Source organism: Pinus tabuliformis, chromosome 2_2 (genome assembly GCF_031772625.1).
Source record: "Pinus tabuliformis cultivar Carrire ecotype Pingquan chromosome 2_2, CPIR1, whole genome shotgun sequence".
Classification (NCBI taxonomy): Eukaryota; Viridiplantae; Streptophyta; class Pinopsida; order Pinales; family Pinaceae; genus Pinus; species Pinus tabuliformis.
In genome coordinates, this window is record NC_142300.1 from 568,224,331 (window position 1) to 568,247,350 (window position 23,020).

The 23,020-nt window shown below is 37.0% G+C and overlaps 1 protein-coding gene across 1 annotated transcript; it reads left to right on the plus strand.

Moving 5' to 3' along the window:
- The first annotated feature begins 18,143 nt into the window (after positions 1-18,143).
- On the plus strand, positions 18,144-22,687 carry LOC149193939 (ACT domain-containing protein ACR8-like). Its single transcript, XM_089407485.1, has 6 exons — positions 18,144-18,314; positions 18,768-18,827; positions 19,014-19,232; positions 21,767-21,880; positions 22,091-22,195; positions 22,388-22,687. The coding sequence occupies exons 1-6, from the start codon at positions 18,144-18,146 to the stop codon at positions 22,685-22,687; spliced, it is 969 nt and encodes a 322-aa protein (XP_089263611.1).
- The last annotated feature ends 333 nt before the right edge of the window (positions 22,688-23,020 follow it).

A 23,020-nucleotide genomic window follows, 5' to 3' on the forward strand; every position in this document is an offset into this window, starting at 1 on the left:
TGGTAATACAAGGCCCTCCAAACACAAAAACACCTCAAGCATAGTGCCAACTCTAATCCAGTGAGATCTAATCCAGTGGCATAGGTGTTGGTGACATGGAGTATATATTTGCAATTCTGCCTCATGTACCATAGTAGCTTGAATTCCTTTGATTTCTTTGACACAGTAATGCTACCTTTGACAGGTCCTTTAATATCTGCGAGGAAACTATCATCATCTCTAGCTCCCTTTTTGCTAGCAAGAAAGTATGTTGTATATTGTCCCAAAAGTTGATGATGGTTCAAAATGATGGTCTTGGATCTATTAGAGCTGGAGGCCTCTCCACATGCCACCTACTCATAATCACATTTAATGGTGAGCAGATCTGACTTTTCTATCAACTGAAATTCCTGCAATTAGAATCTTTTGACACAGAGGCTTCGCTTCTATAGGGACCTGATGAAAGACACTCTCCTTGTTTTAAGAATTGATATATGCCAATAATCAAGAAAGAAAATGCATCTTAGGCCCTATATTTGCATATTTTGTGTTGGTTTCAGTTGTGATGTCCCAACTTGAACTCTCTATCTGACCTTGAATTTTAAGGCAGCAGACATCAAACTGTTCTCATAGCTTCTAAGGCTAGCAACCCTCAACTTGATTATTGGAGTGATTATGGACAATAATAATTTTTGTAAATTGAAAGAAATTTCTTAACATAAATGAAAGATAACCGTAGAATTTTTGGGATAAGTAATGGTTAAGAAGCCTATTGCATAATGTAGTGATCATCTAAATTAGTTCAGGAGTTTTTTAAGGAAGATGTCGAAATTGATGGGTATCATTTAGAACTCAAACAAGAACCTAATGGTTATCAGAATCTAAGATTTATGATAGAACTATTGAAATTGCTAAGATGCTAATCTACCAAGGCCTTACTTCTTTACAAATAATAAACACAACTCTATTATTTCAAAAACCTTAAATTACAATACACAGTGGTTTCCTAATTTTAAGAGACAAAAATTTTTTTGCTCCTCCAAATGATTGACTCTAACAACGAGTCAAATTGGTCCTTATATAGGCCAATTAGCCCTTTTTTAAATTAAAACAACAAACAATTTTGAAACAAAATGTATTAGGAAAGTTGTCTCTGATTTTGTGCTTTAGTGAACCATTTTCCTTTTATCTTCCATGTTGCTTTTGCTGATGTCTTTTATATTATCTATTGTCTTTTTGAGGTCCCTGCTTCCTTGCAGTAGGCTGCTAAGGTCCTGCCTGTATCTAAAATTGTTGTTGAAGCTATGGTTGATGTTGTGGATATAGTTGTTGTAACAATTGCAGTGCAAGTTGTGAGTGCTGAGAGGGTTGAGCAAGTTGGGCAGGTTGTTGAGAGACTTCTTGAGAATATGATGATGCTTGAGGCTATTTCATCCATTCAACTTGGTGGACTTATTGTTGACTAGATGGGGGGTACTTTTCTAAGGTGGTGTAATTGGCAATATGTGTCAATTGTGGGCCCATGGGATAGTGATGATTTCACATTTCTCTTAGTGCCAACTCTATTCCAGTGAGATCTAATCCAGTGACATAGGTGTAGGTGACAGGGGGTAGATATTTGCAATTCTGCCTCAGGTGCCATAGTAGCTTGAATTCCTTTGATGTCTTTGACACAATAATGCTACATCTGAAAGGTCCTTCAATATCTGCCAAGAAACTATCATCATCTCTGTCTCTATGCAACATCTCCTTATAGTATTCTAAGTTATATATGGCCTCTTGTCCGGCCCAAGGAGTTTATAAGGCCCCTGAAAGCATTCTTGTAGGCATTCATGTGGACAATAACCTCTTGTATTTTTGTTTGCACTTTGTTAATTAACATCCTTTGAGAAATCACCCTATTGGTATGCTCAATTACAGTGACCCTGTTAGTTATCATATTAGCATCCAATATTTATATGTGCAAGGAATTAAGAATTTCATTAATTTTGTGAGCTACATTAGCTACGTCTTCCAATGATTTAGTATATCTTTCAATACCCTTGGTGGGTAAATCAGTCAATTCCAACGCATCCTGCATCAATTGAACTGGGAAAAATTGGGATGAAGAACTGGTCCACAAAATAATACCCAACATACTCAAATTTAAGTTAAAAATAGATAAATGTAACAATGTAAATCTAAACCATTCAAAATACAACAAGGTCATCTCAAGCATTCCAAGGGATATCACTCGTGCTATACATATTTGAAGATGTAATCTATGATTCTTGAAGCACACGTATTGGAGAAACTAGATAAGTCCAAGAATAAGGTAGGCTAAAGGCAAACGCTTAAAATTTAAATAAAGGTGCTAACCTACCCGCAAAATAGTCTGTTGGATTCTTCTAGATAATGTTTCCATTGATAATAGTACCTTTCACTTGTGGATCACATAACATAAAACAAATGTTGTACATGCCATACTTTGTGATATATATGGTGTCTATCTCTATCTTTTCTTCCAAATTATTCCCCTCGAATACAAGGAATGCAGCAAGGCCAGTTTGGCTCATCAACAGATCGGTGTATAATGATCTCAAAATTTTTACAACCTTCTAACTTGGCAAGCTCTCGAGTACAACATAGTGCAGTGGCTCCATCATTTGGATTGCCACTAATCTTATCCCTCTCCTTTGTCTCGAAAATAATTGCTTCAATAAGTCCAATGCTACGCTCCATTTCATCAATGCTCAAAAGCAAATTCTTGAGTCCTGCATAAATATTGAATTAAACCTACCAAATAGAATGATCGAAATCATGAAACAACCCTTTCAAATTTCTATTGCAAGAACCTACATATAATTCCATTACATAAATATCCAAAGTAATAAATATGCGCAAAAAATCTCATTTCTCACAAAAAATTGTGGAACCCTATAACATGAGGAACATTACTAGAAAATGGACATTAACATCGACCATACACAAAACCACATGCTAAAAATTCAAATAGAAAGAAGCTCCAAACTGGGCAAGAAGTAGAAACTTTCATAAGCTTGAGATTCCCAAAATCATAGAGATTCAAATTCCTCCTATACATTACAATGTATCTCCACTTAAAGCATGGGAAGAGTTGCATGTGCCACTATAGGAAATTGATTTTTGACAAGTGATGAGAAACTGCCTTACACAATCTGTAGCAATAACAAAAATTCCATAGTTAAGAAGATAGACAATGGAGCTAGGTGAGTCAATGAAAAGAAGCATTGTAGGAAACTGTAAAAACACTCTTAATTTAACTAAAGTTGTTCTAATAGTTTACTAAGAAACTAACTACTGAAGAATTTGAAGTCTCATGCTTTTAATGCAACAAATGTTTCAATTTTCAATAGACAAGCCAACCAACAATCTACAGTTGTCTGCAACTAAGGAGTGTTAGACAATGTGTCATGCATCTTTGGCTATGAAAAATCTTCCAACACACATTGTATTGAGCAGGGCATAGGGTGAAAAATCTTCCAACAAAGCCCTAAAGTATATAATAATGTTAGAATACATAAATTAATGAATTTCACTCTAATATTAAGAAGACATGAATACAATTTGGATATCAGTATACTTAAGAATCACCCTTTTTTACATTAAAACAACAAAGAATTTTGAAACAAAATGTATTAAGACAATTGTCTCTGATTTTTTCCTTTAGTTAATCATTTGTCTTTTATCTTCCATGCTACCTTGGCTGATGTCTTTTATATTGTCTATTGTCTCTTTGAGATCCCTGCTACCTTGCAATAAGCTGCTAAGGTCTTACCTATATCTGAAATTGTTGTTGAAGCTATGGTTGTTGTTGTGGATATAGCTGTTGTAATAATTGTGGTGCAAGTTGTGACTATTGAGAGGGCTGAGTAGGTTGGGTAGGTTGTTGAGAGACTACCTGAGAAGATGATGATGCTTGAGGCTACTGCATCCATTGAGCCTGGTGGACCTGCTGCTAACTGGATCAGAGGTACTTTTCTAAGGTGGTGTAGTTGGAAATATGCATCCACTATGGGCCCACGGGATAGTGATGATTTCTCATTTCCCTTAGTGCCAACTCTAATCCATTGAGATCTAATACAGTGACATAAGTGTAGGTGATAGGGGGTAGTATCTACAATTATGCCTCAGGTACCATAGTAGCTTGAATTCCTTTGATGTCTTGGACACAATAATGCTACCTCTAATATGTCCTTCAATATCTGCCAGGAAACTATCATCATCTCTGGTTTCGTTTTTACTAGCAAGAAGGTATGTTGTGTATTGTCCCAAAAGTTGATGGTGGTTCAAAATGATGGTCTTGGATCAATTGGAGCTAGAGGCCTCTCCACATGTCACCTACTCATAATCACATTTAATGGTGACTAGATTTGACTTTTTTATCAACTAAAATTCATGCAATTACAGTCTTTTGACATTTAAATTAAAAAACATATTCATGTAACAATGTAAATCTAAACCATTCAAAATACCAAAAGGTCATCTTAAGCATTCCAAGGGATATCACTATTTTTGTGTAGTTTTTAAGATGTAATATATTATTATTGAAGAAAATTTATTGGAGAAACCAGATAAGCCCAAGAATAAGGTAGGCTAAAGACTATTAGGATTCCAAAAAGAAGTGGCTCCACTATTTGGATTGCCACTAATATTATCCCTCTCCTTTGTTTTGAAAATAACTACTATGCTCAGATGAAGATTCTTGATTCCTCCATAAACATTGAATTAAACCTCTCATATAGAAATAAAATATCATTTCTCACAGAAATTTGTGGAACCCTATAATTTGAGGAATCTTGGCAGCAAATGGACATTAAAACTGACTAGATAGAAAACCACATGCTCAAAATTCAAATAGAAAGAAGCTCCAAACTGGGCAATAAGGAAGTAGAAAATTTCATAAGCTTGAGATTCCCAAAATCATTTTGATTCAAGTTCCTCCTATACATTACAATTTATCTCCACTTAAAGCGTGGGTAGAGTTACATGTGCCACTATAGGAAATTGATTTTTGACAAGTGATGAGTGTTACAAGGAAAAGTGTCTATATAGAACTGCTCTATCCCACTAAGGTGTGACAGTTGCCTTAGAAACAAACAGATAAAAGCTACTTTTGTTTTTCCTTTATGAACTATAGATAGAGAGGAACAGAAAGACCAACCTCTGTCTTACGCTAATCTCCTGATTTGATTCCTCTCTTCTTTGATAGTCTTTAGCTACCTGCTCCCTTGCACGCCCAGCTTCACAAAGTACCTGTAAGATCACAGTAGCATAGCACTATACAAAGACATGGATCTATAATCATAAACAATCTAGGATCATATGTAAATTGACCATACAAATGTAGCAAGCATCAATGACACAAGAGCATGGAGGAAAACTTGAATAGCTTTTATTGATAAACAAGAAAGAGACAAGAGGAGTTACAACTAGTTGTTCTGACCCAGCATCAACCTCCCAGCTAAAAAGCCCCTCTTCACCTCAAACAAAGCTTAGATCACCTAACAATCTAATGTTTGTCTCAAGAAACCAACAACAATTCCTTACAATATGCAAAATTCCAGCCTCTGGATCTCTGGGATGAGGGATCCATATATAGATATCTGTAATGGAGATGAGTTAGCTCATGATTTGATTAGTGTCTTCCCTCTAATAGTTCTTGCTTCCACTTCGAGATTGATGATCTCTTACTCATCCGTGGTCGAATTCAGTGAGGCAAGTGTCACAGGAGAAGATTCCGGAAGCTTCCATTGCCTCTCCACCTCGCGGAATGACACTGCCATTTGTCATTTCTCACCCATCTCACCCCATAGAAGGGCTTTTTGAAATGCAACGCACCCACACAGTGTATTTAGGTGAGATGCAATGCACTTGGCCAGTGGAGCAGTTGAAATGATCTTGTTTTGACCAATTCTGAGCAGTTTTTCATGGAGAACTTCTGGGAGAAGCTGTAATCTGTTGACCTTGTTCCTTTAGGGGTTAGAACAACACTTTTAGGGACTTAGGAGCCCTTGATTTATGGACATTTCATGCTTGGGGTTGTAGGGCTCAAAAATGTCTATAACAGTTGCCCCCTAAAGCATGAGGTCGTTAATCTTTTGATGTCGGGTGAAATGCTTTATTATGAGGATCCGAAGTTCTTTCAAGCTGGGAGGAGACCTGTAATAAGATACAATACAATACATTATCTTCATAATATTTTCATGATCTAGCTGAGGCGGGCATTCCCATGCTCAGCTTTATAAATTCATTTTCATGTACATAGGACAGATAATCGTCTGAGTGTAGACTAATGATTCTGGTAGAGCCATCATCCTTTTGATTGGATGATTATCTGTGCGGCAATGATGTACATTTGATGTCTTTATTTCCCTGAGTATATATTGCAGCCCGGATGGATGAAACTAGATCCGGGGTCTTCAATCTCGTTCGATCTTCACTCGAAGTACAAGTCGATCCATGTGAGAAATGTTCTGAAGTCGAACATGGAAAGACATCACTTGATTACCAGCCAATGATGTAAACTGTTAACAAGCGTGAGAGGAATCACCGATAATGATAATGACCCTCAAGGTACTACAGTACAATTCACGTGGTGTGAATAAAGGACTTAGCGTCAAACACCACGCGAAATATTTTGGTCGAAGGCCATTGATGTAAACCTGTCGCCGGAAGTGAGAAACTTGCCATTGAGGCATGCAAGCTTCAAAGTACTGAATGGGGTGTTCCTAGATCAACTTCGTGGATAATGAGCTGATGTCGACAAGAAGCGATCCGTCACAGGAGGGCCTTAATGAATCCCACATCAATGACACGAAACCGAGCAAATGATTTTAATGGAGGTGAAAACGATCTGGTGATATAAGGTTCAGGGTGGCGGTCATGAAAGAATGGAGTATAAATGTATGGTAGTGGGTGAGACACAGGTGAATTCTCTGAATGACTTCTCTTGAACATGTCGACAACACTGATGTGATGGATCGGTAGCATTAACCCCAAATGTGGATGGTATGATGGGACCATGGTGATGTGACCGGTGAATGAAACAACCCAACCCGACTCGGACGCGAAGTGGAAGTGTCATGTTCAAGAGCGAATTGCTACCAACAAAGTTTCTTCAAGTTTTCTTCCCAATTTTCCCCAGTCATTGCTGACCAGTACCTCTTTATTTTTGTCAAGCTTGAGGAGGATAACATATGCTTGTTCTGTAATTCGCCCTTCGGGCAAACCCATCGCTATGTTTTAACGAGCCTAGCGATAGTGAAACTCGTTCTCGTCTATAGACAAGTTTGTCGCTATTAAACTTTTAACGAGTTTAATGACAAAGATAACTCGGTCCTTTTCAATGTTAGAGAGTCTGAAAAGGAATGTAAAGGTAAATCCAAAATTCCTTTTTCGTCATCTAATCCCTTAAGTCTGAAAAAGTATAAAACAATACAGAAGGGATGAATTTTCGATACTTTTAACGAGTCGAACAAAACAAGCGCTCGATCTTTTTGTGTAATAATCTCTCAGGTCCAAAAAGATTAAAATTTAGAGGAGAGATAGCACTTCCGGTCCCTTTAACGAGCTAGAGAGGCCAATGGCTCGGCAATCTTTTCACATTTTACGAGTCAGTTGAAAAGAGCTTAAAGGAGACTCATCTTTTGAGCAATGAGTGATAAAATGGATAGCAACTGATTCCAGGTAAGGTTTGGAATTTTCCAATCACGGCAGTGTCACAAGGATGGCTAGTGAAATCACTCTTCGCAACTGTTCCTCAAAATGGGTAAACAACCAAATGGGGGTGAATGATCGGCCAATGCAAAAAGTGGAGGTGATGGTGCAAACATGACCAAGGCTTTAAATGGCTGAAGTACTACATTCACAATGGTTATTTACTGGTGAATAGTTCATTTTTTAATGAGCTTAAACGCGGGGGGAAACATTTTCTCATGTCTTATGTTTATTTTTTAATGAGCTTGAACTATGTGCTAAAACTGCTCGATTAATCCAGTCGTGTGATAAGAATGTCTCATATAAAAACGACAACTTTTAGAGTTTTGCCCCACATCCTTTCTTTATGCAAGTTAGGAAATGACCAATCCTACGAGTTTAAAAGGTTAGAGGACCTACAAATTTAAAAAATAAATAGTCACTCTTCGCTTGCACGCCAAAAGGTTTGCATGCCCCCAGGTATAAAACAGAATTTCAAGGTTACCCCTTCTTCTTTCCGTCAAAACATTTGTTTTACTGGGAGAGGCCTACCTCTTACAGGTTACCCAAAGATTGTTTTATTCACAGCGCAAACAAAACACTTCCTCGGCGATGTTTACCGAAATAGACAAAGGTGAGTGAAGGAGGCTACTCCACTCACGTAACTTTGACAAGAGAATCTTGTTCTAGAATAACCCCCTCTTCCAATCACGGACGGGAGTATAGACTAGTCATATTCTCTCACGGAAACCTACCCTATACCCGAAGTTTTCCTGCCGAAGCAAACCGTGGTGCATGCCCCCTGGGTTTCAGTCATGTCCCCCGAATCACTCGCGCTCATCAAGCGGGCGGACTGGATATTGAGACATTTCTTGTGTGAAAAGACCATTTAGGGATGGTGTATGACTATTTGCTATGCGTGATCTGGGAAATGAAAGCTGGTCTACGAGCTTGACCACTCTTCCTTCGTGCGGAAAACATATCACTCTAAAGAGTGATGAGACAATGGCTCTCATGCAATAAATATAGTCTCGTCCAAGGAGTAGATTGTAATCCAGGGGTCCTTGAACTACCATTACGTTCATGTGAATGGTTTTCCCTCTCAATGTTATGGGCACATTGGGAAGGATCCCTAACGGTCGACTGGTTCCTTTATCAAAGCCTGTTAGATTTCTCATCTCAGGCAAAAGTGATGGTGAACCAAGCGCTTTCCAAGCAGTTGAGGAAAGGATACTCACAGAAGCCCCCTCATCTATGATGGTGCCAGCCATAACCATTCTATATATTTGAACAATGATTCAGAATGGTACACTAGCTGGTAAACGGGGTCTGCCTAGTTGATTCCAGTCGAAGGAGACAACTAGGTTGCTTGGAGGTGGAACCGAATAGACGGCCGGGTATGACTCTGACGAACTTCCTTCCTGCGGTAAAGGAATGGGTAAATTGCCCCCATGTTCATTGGAGTCTGTGCTTATGAAGAGAATTTGGACGGTGTCATCCCTGTTCTCATCGGTGATTGTATCATCTGAAGATGGAACCTCTGAAGGCAAGACCGGGTCAACTGCCGCCTCGACCTTTTGACTTTCGTCTGGTATGGGTTCAGATGGTTTGTCTTCAATGATAGATGCTTCAGCCGACCACCTGAGCGGGCCAGCCGGATTTTCAACTAGTGACGGACTTGGCAAGAATTTTTTATATCCAGGAGGAAGTCGTAACGTTGAACCGGACGATCGTCCAAAACTCTTTTAGCCTCGTCTAAGAAGGGACAACGGTGGACGGCATGATCGCCTTCACGCAGTTTACAAGGAAATCTATATTTTCCTTTTTGTCATGGGGCTTCACTTTCACTAGTCGACGGTGTGCTTTCAACATGATCATCAGAGGTTAACGACACCGGGTTGTGCAAACGAGGAGACCAGTCCCTTAAGATTCAAGGGATGCAAGGGCAATCTCTATGATAGTGGTCTCCTTTGCAAATGACACATGGCGATTTAGGCCTGGTCGGTGCAGTGTGTGGATTTTTGCTAGACGACACTCGTTTGCCCCCATTCGCTTTTGGCTCCTTCTTCTTCTTCTCTTTCTTCTTCTTTTCCTTCTTCTTCTCAAGTACTTGACTTTTGGCTTTACCAGCCCCATCAAGCGAAGAGGAGGGAGGAGAGGAAGAATTAGAGGAAGTAGAAGGTTGGTGGGTAACTCTGGACTCGTCTAGTTGCTGGTTCGATTGTTCAGGAATTGTGGTGTTCTGAATGACAGAGGTTGAGAAGAGCCATACAGGCAAGCCGATTGTCAGTCCTGGAAGTGACAATGTGGCCATATGGGGCGCATCAACATCTCGCTAAGAGGAGAAGGGACTAGGATTTCCTCCAAGGGGAATTCCTTGGTTGGTGGATTCCATTTTCTCAACCCAAGATCAACGTAGGAAAGGGTAATGAGTATTCCGTTTAAAATAAATTTTAGACGCTTTGACACAACTTGTTTTTTCAAATTTTAAGAGTCGAGAAAAAACAAAAGATGACTCTAGTCTCCTTCAATTTTTAATGAGCCTGAAGTGACAAGTGCTCAGATGGACCTTTTCTGTTAAGGAGTCTGAAAAGGAACGAAAGGGACTGCTCTGGAAATCTAGGTAGAGGGATTACCAAACTAATCGCAAAACTGCAGAATACTTTTTACGGTATGGTAGTCAATCTTCCCGAATGTTGTGTTCAGTGCATTGCGATCGATAGGGCGGCAGACATGGCTTCCTATGGATAAAGGATTAAGCCTATTGGGGTCTCCCAAAATATACTCGACGGTACGTGGGAGCACAAGTCCGTACTGGCACTTATCGCTTCAAAGTGGAGGAATCACCCAACCATCAATGAGAACAACAATTACCAGGCTTCACGACGCCAGAATACGTCTCTAGCCTAGATTTCTAAATGTTGTGCGTTAAGTTCCAAAGCGTTGTTAGATTCATTGAATTTATTTTAAGTTGATCTTGTTTATGAAGTTTGCCTTTCAGGTTCACCGTGAGATGTAGATGTAATTCCTAAAATGCAATCTAAGATGATAAACAAAATTTTTATCTTCTTTGTGCAATGAAAATCCTAGCTACTAAGGAAAGAAAGACAGAATCTTTTCAAAGAGCAAAGAAAACACTCTAAATGCACTTTTCCTAAATCAAGCCAATCAGACTGTCTATATGCAAATGCACATGCATGTATTTGTTTTCGACTTTCTTAGTATATGAATGCTAAAAGGAAAGTTGATGCACAAATCTGAATTTCTTTTCAAGCGACAAATATCAACCAGTTTCTTTTCGAAATAAAAAATGGAGACGATCACAACACCTTACAATTTTGAAATGAATACTTGTTCTTGACACTAGAAAATTGCAAATTCAGACCAAAAACAATAGTAACAGGATAATCGACCATCAACAACAATCAAACTCTTTCCTACGATTGAAATCGACACTTGCGACAATTTCAAATCAAAGGACGACAGTACGATTATGCTACTTTTGCAAAGGAGAACTGAAAATGACTCAACAAACACACAAAAACATTTACAGTTCTTTTGTACATAGGAGGCGGAATAACAACAAGGAAAAAGGGTTTCAAATAGACATATACTGATCATAGGCAGCAAAATTCAGGAATAGAACTGGAAAGAATGAATCACAGAAACCAAAACTGCACAGAGCCTAGTCTGATCAGCGCACCTGTAACACAGAGAATTTGAAATGCAGCGCACCTTGTCTACTCGGGAAGTGCGCTGAAGTTCAGATTCTCTAAACAGTACCTGTTCTGGGCCAGAAACGAGATTCTGTTTGGGTTCCGGGTCACAGTTTGCAGTTCAATTCTTGGGTTTCGGCCGAGCAAAAAGAAATCAGTAATGCAACAATCAGGGGTAGATCTAAGGAGGATCTAAGAGCTATCACAACGGCAATCAGATAGTTTGTGAATCAGTTGTTTGAATCATAAACAGATCCAGTAGATGGATTGAAGTAGCATTTATCGACTTTGCATTTGTTATGGCAAATGCAGTTCAAATGCTACCTGTAAGTTTATGAAACAGACAACAAAGAATGATAAACAAACAAACTAATTCATCCCCAGTGGAGTCGCCATTTTGTTATAGGGAAAAGTGTCTATATAGAACTGCTCTATCCCACTAAGGTGTGACAGCTGCCTTAGAAACAAACAGAGAAAAGCTACTTTTGTTTTTCCTTTACGAATTATAGATAGAGAGGAACAGAAAGACCAACCTCTGTCTTACGCTAATCTCCTGATTTGATTCCTCTCTTCTTTGATAGTCGTTAACTACCTACTCCCTTGCATGCCCAGCTTCACAAAGTACATGTAAGATCATAGTAGCATAGCACTATACAAAGACATGGATCTATAATCATAAACAATCTAGGATCAGATGTAAATTGACCATACAAATGTATCAAGCGTCAATGACACTAGAGCATGGAGGAAAACTTGAATAGCTTTTATTGATAAACAAGAAAGAGCCAAGAGGAGTTACAACCAGTTGTTCTGACCCAGCATCAACCTCCTAGCTAAAAATCCCCTCTTCACCTCAAACAAAGCTTAGATCACCCAACAATCTGATGTTTGTCTCAAGAGACCAACAACAATTCCTTACAATATGCAAAATTCCAGCCTCTGGATCTCTGGGATGAGGGATCCATATATAGATTTCTGTAATGGAGATGAGTCAGCTCATGATTTGATTAGTGTCTTCCCTCTGATAGTTCTTGCTTCCACTTCGAGATTGATGATCTCTTACTCATCCTTGGTCGAATTCAGTGAGGCCAGTGTCACAGGAGAAGATTCTGGAAGCTTCCATTGCCTCTCCACCTCGCAGAATGACACTGCCATTTGTCATTTCTCACCCATCACACCCCATAGAAGGGATTTTTGAAATGCAACACACCCACACAGTGTATTTAGGTGAGATGCAACGCACTTGGCCAGTGGAGCAGCTGAAATGATCCTGTTTTGACCAATTCTGAGCAGTTTTTCATGGAGAACTTCTGGGAGAAGCTGTAATCTGTTGACCTTGTTCCTTTAGGGGTTAGAACAACACTTTTAGGGACTTAGGAGCCCTTGATTTATGGACATTTCATGCTTGGGGTTGTAGGGCCCAAAAATGTCTATAACAATGAGGAACTGTCTTACATGATCTATAGCAATAGCAAAAACTCCATAGTTAAGAAGATAAACAATGGAGCTAGGTGAGTCAATGAAAAGAAGCATTGTAGGAAACTGTAAAAACACTCATAATTTAACTAAAATCGTTCTAATAGCTTACTAAGCCAACCAACAATCTACAGTTGTAGTTATAACCGATTGATACATTGTGCAGGAGTTGAATTTAGAGAGAGGATCACTTACTATGCCCTTGCCTCAAACTTCATCATCTATTTGACCAATGTATTATATGAAGGGGTTGTAGCCTCTACTACAAATTTCAACTACTAGACAGGGGCCACAATAGTTTTTCCCCTGCTTGGAGGCTTCATAGAAGATGCTTATAGTGGAAAATTCATTTGTGGGCATGCAACATCTACTGCGTTGGATTCACCCAACTTGGGCTTGACCTCCTTGACTTCAAGCTGGCCTCACCCTCCTTGACTTCAAGCTTTACTACATCAGCTCTTGGTTTTGTAAGTACTTTTTTCCCAGCTCTGGGGCGAGGGTATATGGATCTCCGTTTCTGCGTTCAATTAAATCATGCATCTTGTGCAATAGATAATACTTTTCGGGAAAAAACCCACAAGTCTGTTCAAAAAATTTATCGAAGCGATTTGATCCATCGTGTGAATTTAGTGAATCTTTTCCCACTACCGAAGAAGAGAGAGTAATAATGCTTCCTTCAATAGGGAAAGAGGTGGGCTTACGAGGAGGGGCATTGAGCATCCTCTGAGCAAGGCTTCCGAGGAGGGTCATCGAGCATCAACTTGCAATTCATATGGTTTCAGTTTCAAGGAGGGAATATAAATTTCAGTTATAACGAGATCTTTAATCCAACGATGGAAAGTATTTGAATCGTCTAATATCCCATCAGACAAATCATAGTAAGACAGGTGCCACAAGAGGGGAGTTGATTTGAGAGGGAATGCTTTATGGCATAAATATATCTGAGACCTCAAACATATCTTGAAAGTTAACGTAATCCTATTTGAATTGGATCAAAAAAATTAAAGGACAAAACAGATAACACATTACCATTAGACACCTCTAATATGGAAACTAACTCAACATCTAATATCAAAGCTTTCTCAAATAACATATCCACCAGGGTATTATTTTATTTTAATGTATGAATAACTTTGACATCATCATATTACCTCTATAGTTGACAAATTTTTGTTTTCCATGATTCCAAATAAAGGACCCTTAAGTTAGTTCTTCCATTGATCAAGTCCAAAATGACTTTTAAATACACATACATCCAAAGGGAAATCCTTGCGTCTCAATATATAGCAAGGAGTTCATGTATAAAATTTGTGCCTTAATCAATACCTAGTTTGCATTTCATCATCAAATTTTGAATGAAGAAAATGACTGACCTACATCATGGATTATCAATACCAAATGCACAAAAACCATAACTCACTTCATACAATATTTGTTCATATGTCATTTTCTAAGTAATCAATTTAATTAAAAGAGAAAAAATACGAACTACTTTGGAGATAAATCTCATTCTTTGTGATTATACCATTATGAATATTATAGAATATTTTGTGGAGCTTAAATCTCTACCATCCACCTCATAATTATTGATAATTAAATTAATATATGTAAGCTCTATTCCAAAATAGACATGCCCATTGCCCTAAACATTAACTAAATTATATTATTATTATATAAGTTGAACATATATATTAGAAAAAAAAACATGTAATAAGATTGTTAAGCACAAAGAAACACACCCACTTTATCATGGAAATTCTTAAAATGTAAATAGGATTTGTTACAATAATATGACTTATCAATACCACATGTCATAAAAACAATAACTCATTTCAAATTGCACTTGCTCATATGACATTTATTTTTCTAATTAATCAATTTAATTACAAGGGAAAAAATGACATAACTACTTTGGAGATAGATCGAAACCTTTGATTTGTGAATACTATTAAGAAATTTAAAATATTTTATGTAGGATAAGTTCATACCATCCCCATAATAATTTTTGGAAATTAAGACCTATTATGAAATAGACACATCTATCTATAACATGGTATGAGAAACATAGTCTTTGTAAAATATAATTATAATATATACTAGTACAGCCACATCAAAAATATTAGTGTGGTTGATATAGCGGAAGACTTCATAAATATAACTAAAAAAACTATTGTAACACAAAGAATTCCTTACTAATGCACACATTTACATGATTAACCACATATAAAAAGGTTATGGGTCAACTTTAACTTAATAAAAAAATGGAATTATAAATGAATGTTATAAATAATAATGAGGAACTTATCAAGGATGAATTTATTAGAATTGGAATAATCTCAAATCCCTGGAAAAATGGTGGGTGGGAGCTAGGTGCTACAAATATAATTTATTAAATTTATTAAAAGTAATGGACCTTGCTAAATAATATTGGGTTATATATAAATAAATGTTATAAATAATACTGAGAAGCTTATCAAGGAGGAATTTACTAAAATTGGAATAATCTCAAATCCCTAAAAAATTGGTGGCAGGGAGCCACAAATCTATTTTTTTTAATATTTATTAAAATTCTATGCAATTTAACAAACTCTTTAATACACTACAATCATTCATAGATATTAAAGCTAAATATATATTGAACATTTTCCCTTAAAAATTAATCTACATTTTGATTTAAAAAATAAAAATAAAAAACCTTCGACCATTAAAAAAAATATAATATGAAAAACATAAGTTTTTTAAGTGCGTAGCATGATTATAGGATTTTCTTTTCTTATAGCTAAGACCATAGTGATAATTATCAATGGTTATACTACTAACTCGAAGAATAATTCTAAAAAACTGTAACAGTATGGATGTCTTAATCGAAGATGATATCGGGTCTATGTTTTTTTATTGTTTTCGCTATTACACATTGTCTAAAGTAGACATGGATCATATTATGACCTCTCATTAGTACTATATTCTTTTCATTTCCACTTCACCAGGAAGAAAATTGACGATGTATGATTATAAATTGTAGACTGGGTGCCTCGAAGCATTCGTCCTTTACAAGAGGAAATGGCATTTGTAGCCATCATTCACCTTATAGTTCTTCCAATGTTGATTGTTCAATGTAGTAAATACCAAAAGATTACCTCGTCAACTAGCAATAGCTACATCTTACATTTTGCTTCTAAGGTTCTTGCATTACAATATGACTAAATTTTCATTTTTTCCATTCATGTATATGTAGAGGAGTTAAACACCATGTTGTGATACCAAAATGATTCGATAAGGTATTCATTTCACTCTTCCTACATAATTTTAATACGTTTTATTAAAAATTTAATAGAATTGAAAATTGAAAATTTCACAATCTTAAAATTGCAAATGGATTTTTCAACTTCCAAACACCATATAACAAATTTAATGATATCCTTCTTAAACTTGAATTGTAAGTAGATTTTTTATTTTATTTTATTGAAGAAATATGACAACATATTCTGTATCTCTAACCTTGAGATAAGATGGCAAAGATAGTGAACATATAACAAATTTAATGATATCCTTCTTAAACTTGAATTGGAAGTAGAAATTTTTTATTTTACTAGAGAAATATGACAACATATTCTGTATCTCTAACCTTGAGATAAGATGGCAAAGATAGTGAACAGGTTTCAGTGGATTATTTGGTACCTTTGAATTATAAGGGGTCATATCAACTATTATAATGAGTTGGTTTCGTTAGAACCACTAACATGTATTAAAGTAGTATAGCAATATAAAGTAAATGAAAAGTAAATTTCTATAGGCATCAATCTATAATAGGTATCAAAACAATTAAACTTATTTCACTATGGAGATTTTATGCTTTTTATAATACCATGGGCCAATATTCTAGCTTATCAATACCAAATACCCAAAATTCATAACTCAGTTCATATGAGATTTCCTTTTAATTAAATAATTAAAAGGGAAAATAATACATAACTACTTTGGAGATAAATCTCAACTTTTAATTGTGCATACTACTATGAATATTAGAGAATATTTCATGGAAATTATGTCCATACCATTCAACTAATAATTATTGTTAGTTAAATTAAAAGTTATAGAATAACTTTTCTAAAATAAACATGCATATTGGTGTAGTTATCAATAGTGTAGTAACTTCATTCTCCTTTTTCCTTTATAAATCAACCAATTTTTTTTTTTTTTTTGTGGTAACTGAACTTTTTTCAAAGAACACATATGGATGTGTAGATATTCCTATTACTGATGCAAATGAACACCAAAAAATTATATAGACATAATTGTTCCTAGGCATTCGTCATTAAAGGAAGAGGACTACTCCTATGTGTTCACATCATTGCTACTACGTTAGGATTCATCCGACCTTGTTCAAGACAATTAGAACAAGGAGTGTATGCATTAGAACTAAGAGAGAGCAAGAGGAAGTGTATGCATTAGACCAAGCTGCAAAGCAAGTGTACACATAGGAAATGTTTAAACTCTAAATTTTTTGCAATTTTCATTGACTTTGAGACGGAGCGGATCACTCAATGTACTGTTATTCATTGAAGTGATAGCAAGCATTGGTGTGTTGAGCATGGAGCCCTTTTCCTTGACAAGAAATAAATAAAAAGTGATAGAGACTGATACCAATCCACGGAGGCTGAGAATCTACATGGATTGGTACATGCAACAATGAAAAATTATTCTATAAAGTGGCGAATTAGGTTGAAAAGGAAAAGTTAGTCATCCACTCTAATGTTATAGAGTGTAGTGTATTTTCACAATACAATAGAAATTATAAACCATGCTTATTATTATTCAAAGGTTTCCTATTTCAACCTCGGGTTAATTAACCCATGTCAACATTTTAACCAAAGGTTCGGATTTGATATTCCTCTGATTATGCTTTGCCTGAGAGAAATCCATGGTTGCGCCTTGTGCGTTACGATCCGTGATAAAAAAATAATTACGCCATAAGGCGTTCCCCTCTGAAATCAACTCCCCTCTTGTGTTACGTGTCTTACTATGATCCCTCCGATCTCATGTTAGACGATTAAAATGTTTGCCATCGTTGGATCAATTCTTTGTGCGTTTCTTATTGTTGTTGTAGGACTATGGGGAAGATGATATTCAACAGGTGAAACGATGGTGAACACTGGGAAGAACCGCCGACAACAGAGTATGTGATTTCCAGGGGACGAACCAGAGGTGTTTCTGAAAAAACCATGGGGTCTTCGATTTCGCCATATCCATGGACGAATGCTGAGCTCTCATGGCAGCGAAAGGGGTTTCATTTTCAGCCTGAGAACCCCTCTGAAATCAAATCCCCTCTGGCCGGCAATGATGGACTTCGAATATCGTCATGGCAAGATATGTTACTGTAATGTTTCACTGCCCACTTTTGTTACCTGTGGTGGACGACTGATACTGGTTTGGTTTTGTTAGGATTTTTGAGGGATTTCGGTGGATTTTATTTTTGTTTATTTGCTTCTTTGGATTTCTTCAAAGACCATGTAATAATCCTGTTGATGGTAGAGCTATATGCTGGTTATTGTCCCGGGGCTTGGTATTTGATGTTCTGTAAACTTGTCTGCTTTTTGATCTGGATCTCTGTTGCTCTCAATGAGCTCTTTGTTGATCTCTGTAATTGCAATCTGAATATGCACTATACGGTTTTACTATCTCATCGTTATGGTTTCTTACAAGGGACTTGATTTTTCATAGGATCTTTGTTTTTTTTCAAATGTTTATTTCCTAATTTGATTTTGTTAAACCAGGTATAGGTGGTTTCAGATCACATCCCTAATGGGATTAATATTGAATCTAAATTAGGTTAAAGAAGAGTTGGGGTATTTATTTCCGTTCTTCTCTTTTGTGATACAGGAGTACTACATGAGGCATACTGATGGTTGCCCCGTGTATTCAGAAGCAGAGAAGCAGTGTGTAATTCAGTGTTTGGAGGCTGCCATTAGATGAAGAACATCAGAGGTATGAGTCCAAGAATCGAATCCATGGTGGAAATTTATTCAAAACCCTAGGACTTGGGATTCCCGGTGCATTCAAATTTGATCCTTTTTAAATTTTAGTCAGCTTAGTGTGAGTTTTGTTGATGATATTTTATGAATTTAGGGTATGCGACTGGAACTCTGCACCAACGACTGTGTTGGGCTTCTATCGGAGGTGACTCGCATATTTAGAGAAAATGGGATGTCAGTTACAAAAGCAGAGGTGTCAAAGCGAGGTGATAAGGTAGCTGATGTGTTCTATGTGACTGATCCAGCTAGAAACCCCGTTGATGCCAAGACAGTAGAAGTTGTTCGCCAAGAAATTGGACTAACAATCTTGCAAGTAAAAGATGACTGTATGCATACAAAATCTCCTCCAAGGGAACTTGCCATCCGATTCTCCCTTGGTGATCTCTTCAAATCAAAGTCAAAGCGTTTTCTCTATAGTCTTGGATTGATAAAATCCTATTCTTAGATGTTGTATTTTGGGCCTCTTGCAATGGAATTAAGTAATTGCCTTTGAAGGTTGTATGTATGGACGATGGTTCTCTAAAAACCATCATCGTTCATCTGTTTTCCACTGTGACAATTACCTTGCTAACGACAGAAATTGGGTACAACAATGCTAGGATCTGGAAAGCACAATACCACTGGGATTTGCCAAATATGATTTGTTGATCATCGAACAGAAGACCAGCAATGGAGAACTATTCACCACACTGGCCGAACATGGCCGTGTCATTTGATGACCCAGGAATTGCAAAATTGACCTCATAATAGAGAAGTGTGCAAAATTGGTAGAAATGAAAGAAGACAGCGCTAATTACAGTGGTGGTAGGAGAAAGGAACTAAATCCACCTAATCTAGAATTGCTTATACAAGTTGTACAAATTACAAGCTGATAAATAGTCTTTGTTCTACAGAATGACAACTCTTCAAACTACACAGGTAAATACCATTGATGGATCACAGTGTTAACATAGATTCTAGTGCTTGACATAGATTCTTAGCACTTCTTGGCCTTGTAGGAAGTAAAATACTCCTTTTAGCCACTGGAGGTTTCCTTTGAAAAGTAGAAGGCATGATCCCAGGTCTATCTGAAAGAATTGGGTAGACTGATGGAGAAGGCATCGAATACTACTGGACTTTTGGCTGAACATTTGAATTTGAAAGGAGTTTGATTTGGTAGGAGATTGGTACAGCACGAGGTGACAATTTGGGGGCAATTGCTGGTATTTTTTTCTTTCCTTCATTGAATAGGAACTGCACCCCACCTTTCTGTTTAGAGATTCCTGGTCAGTGGTATGTTTTCGCTGGATCATCTAATATAGTGCTTCCCCCTTCTTTCTTAAATCATTTGAATCCACTGGCACTTCTGATCACTTGCACTTCTTATACCTTTGTATTGATGATGTAAAATATGTAAATGATTGTATAGCAAATTTAATGGAGTTGGCCTCTGGATGATCATAGTTCATTGTTTGTGATCGACTTGACTGGGGGTTGGCCTCTGTATAGCTCTGTATCCTCTGTTTCTTTATCAGCCCATAATAATAAAGTTTTATTACAAATGTGTGTGGTGCTTGTTTGTGCTATTGTTCTTTGTATTATGTTTGGCACTTTTTATGAAGTAACCGCGATGATGATACTTCAGGTATTTCGTGGCAATGTTGATTTGCTCTGTCTGATTTATAAGATTTCTGTTGTTATTTCACGGGAGGTTGCTATGCGCTGTATCATCTCCAAGTGTAGCCGAGGATAGTTAACAACAAATCGTGAACTCCTATGGAAAATGAGCTTTCAAAGGATCTAAAGAAAGTGAATTCTCAAGGAATTTATGTCTTATTTTTAAAACTAGGGTTTTAAGTATATCACAATGTTCTTTAAATGTCCTCAAGTCAATGGTAATGGTTGTTAGAGAGCCGTGGACTTACAGGAATGAAGAATAATGAATTTCAAGAAAATGTTGTGTTCAAAGATATCTTTATAGTGTTGAAGTACAAGTAAGCATTGCCTGACATAAAATGGATAACTAAATAATTTTAATGATAAGACAATTGGTATGATTTATATACGGCTTAAAATTAAAAGGAACTCATCTAAAATAGGAAAAACAATCAACGTTAATCATCTTAAATGCATTTGGATCTTCATATCAAATACTTTGATTTGAAAAGCTTAGGGACCTATCTTAGATGCTTTGACTTGCAAAGCTTGGGGACCTATCTTAGATACTTCGACTTGCATAACTTGGGGACCTTGGACGAATCTAACCAATTAGTAATTTGACCTTCCATTGTGAATCAACAATATCCATAAAAGGTCAAATTGTATGATGAAATTGATGTTTCAATGCTCATTTGTCAACACAACTATTTGAAACTTTTTAGAGGTGAAATTGTCTCATGTACACTCTACCATGATTGCAATTTTTTAAATCCAAAACATAGTTCAAAGTTTCATAAACTTGTCTTTTCTTAATGACTCTGCAAAAATATTATTCATGTGATCACTTATCTTGCAATAAATAAGATTCACAATATCTTTATTTTGTCAAATAATGGGCATGAAGCCTCCACATACACTATTTTACTATGAACAAGAAGATTCACAATATCTTTATTTTGTCAAATAATGGGCATGAAGACCCTAGGTCTCAACGCTGCCTGTGATGGTTTATTTTTGGTGGCTCGGTCTGACTTTACTTTATTTGTTGTCAATCCTCTCACTGCCAAGTTCAAACATTTGCCAAGGATACGTCCACATGCTAGAGGCTGTGATAAATTTGTCAAGTGTCTCATTGTTCATGGAACAGCTGAGCTGCAAGTTAATAGAGATTCAGGGGATTATATAGTTTATTTGTTTGGTAATTGGCAGGACAGAAGGTATTTTATGTTCTGTAAACTTGTTTGCTTTTTGATCTGGATCTCTGTTGCTCTCAATGAGCTCTCTGTTGATCTCTGTAATTGCAATCTGAATATGCACTATACGGTTTTACTATCTCATCATTATGGTTTCTTACAAGGGACTTGATTTTTCATTGGATTTTTGTTTTTTTTCAAATGTTTATTTCCTAATTTGATTTTGTTAAACCAGGTATAGGTGGTTTTAGATCACATCCCTAATGGGATTAATATTGAATCTAAATTAGGTCAAAGAAGAGTTGGGGTATCTATTTCCGTTCTTTCTTTTGTGATACAGGAGTGCTACATCAGGCATACTGATGGTTGCCCCATGTATTCAGAAGCAGAGAAGCAGCGTGTGATTCAGTGTTTGGAGGCTACCATTAGACGAAGAACATCAGAGGTATGAGTCCAAGGATCGAATCCATGGTGGAAATTTATTCAAAACCCTAAGACTTGGGATTCCCGGTGCATTCAAATTTGATCCTTTTTAAATTTTAGTCAGCTTAGTGTGAGTTTTGTTGATGATATTTTATGAATTCAGGTTATGTGACTGGAACTCTGCACCAACGACCATGTTGGGCTTCTATCGGAGGTGACTCGCATATTTAGAGAAAATGGGATGTCAGTTACAAAAGAAGAGGTGTCAACGCAGGGTGATAAGGTAGCTGATGTGTTCTATGTGACTGATATAGCTGGAAACCCCGTTGATGCCAAGACAGTAGAAGCTGTTCGCCAAGAAATTGGACTAACAATATTGCAAGTAAAAGACGACTGTATGCATACAAAATCTCCTCCAAGGGAACCTGCCATCCGATTCTCCCTTGGTGATCTCTTCAAATCAAAGTCAGAGCGTTTTCTCTACAGTCTTGGATTGATAAAATCCTATTCTTAGATGTTGTATTTTGGGCCTCTTGCAATGGAATTAAGTAATTGCCTTTGAAGGTTGTATGTATGGACGATGGTTCTCTAAAAACCATCGTCGTTCATCTGTTTTCCACTGTGACAATTACCTTGGTAAAGACAGAAATTGGGTACAGCAATGCCAGGATCTGGAAAGCACAATACCACTAGGATTTTCCAAATATGATTTGTTGATCATCGAACAGAAGACCAGCAATGGAGAACTATTCACCACACTGGCCGAACATGGCCCTGTCATTTGATGACCCAGGAATTGTGAAATTGACCTCATCATAGAGAAGTGTGAAAAATTGGTAGAACTGAA

What these genes read in the sequence shown, in the direction of transcription:
- LOC149193939 (XM_089407485.1), top strand. Translation starts at nt 18,144, where the DNA reads ATGCTGAGCTCTCATGGCAGCGAAAGGGGTTTCATTTTCAGCCTGAGA. An exon ending in GTGGTGGACGACTGATACTG is followed by an intron (nt 18,315 to 18,767) that starts GTTTGGTTTTGT and finishes TTTGTGATACAG; the next exon opens with GAGTACTACATGAGGCATAC. An exon ending in TTAGACGAAGAACATCAGAG is followed by an intron (nt 22,196 to 22,387) that starts GTATGAGTCCAA and finishes CTTCTATCGGAG; the next exon opens with GTGACTCGCATATTTAGAGA.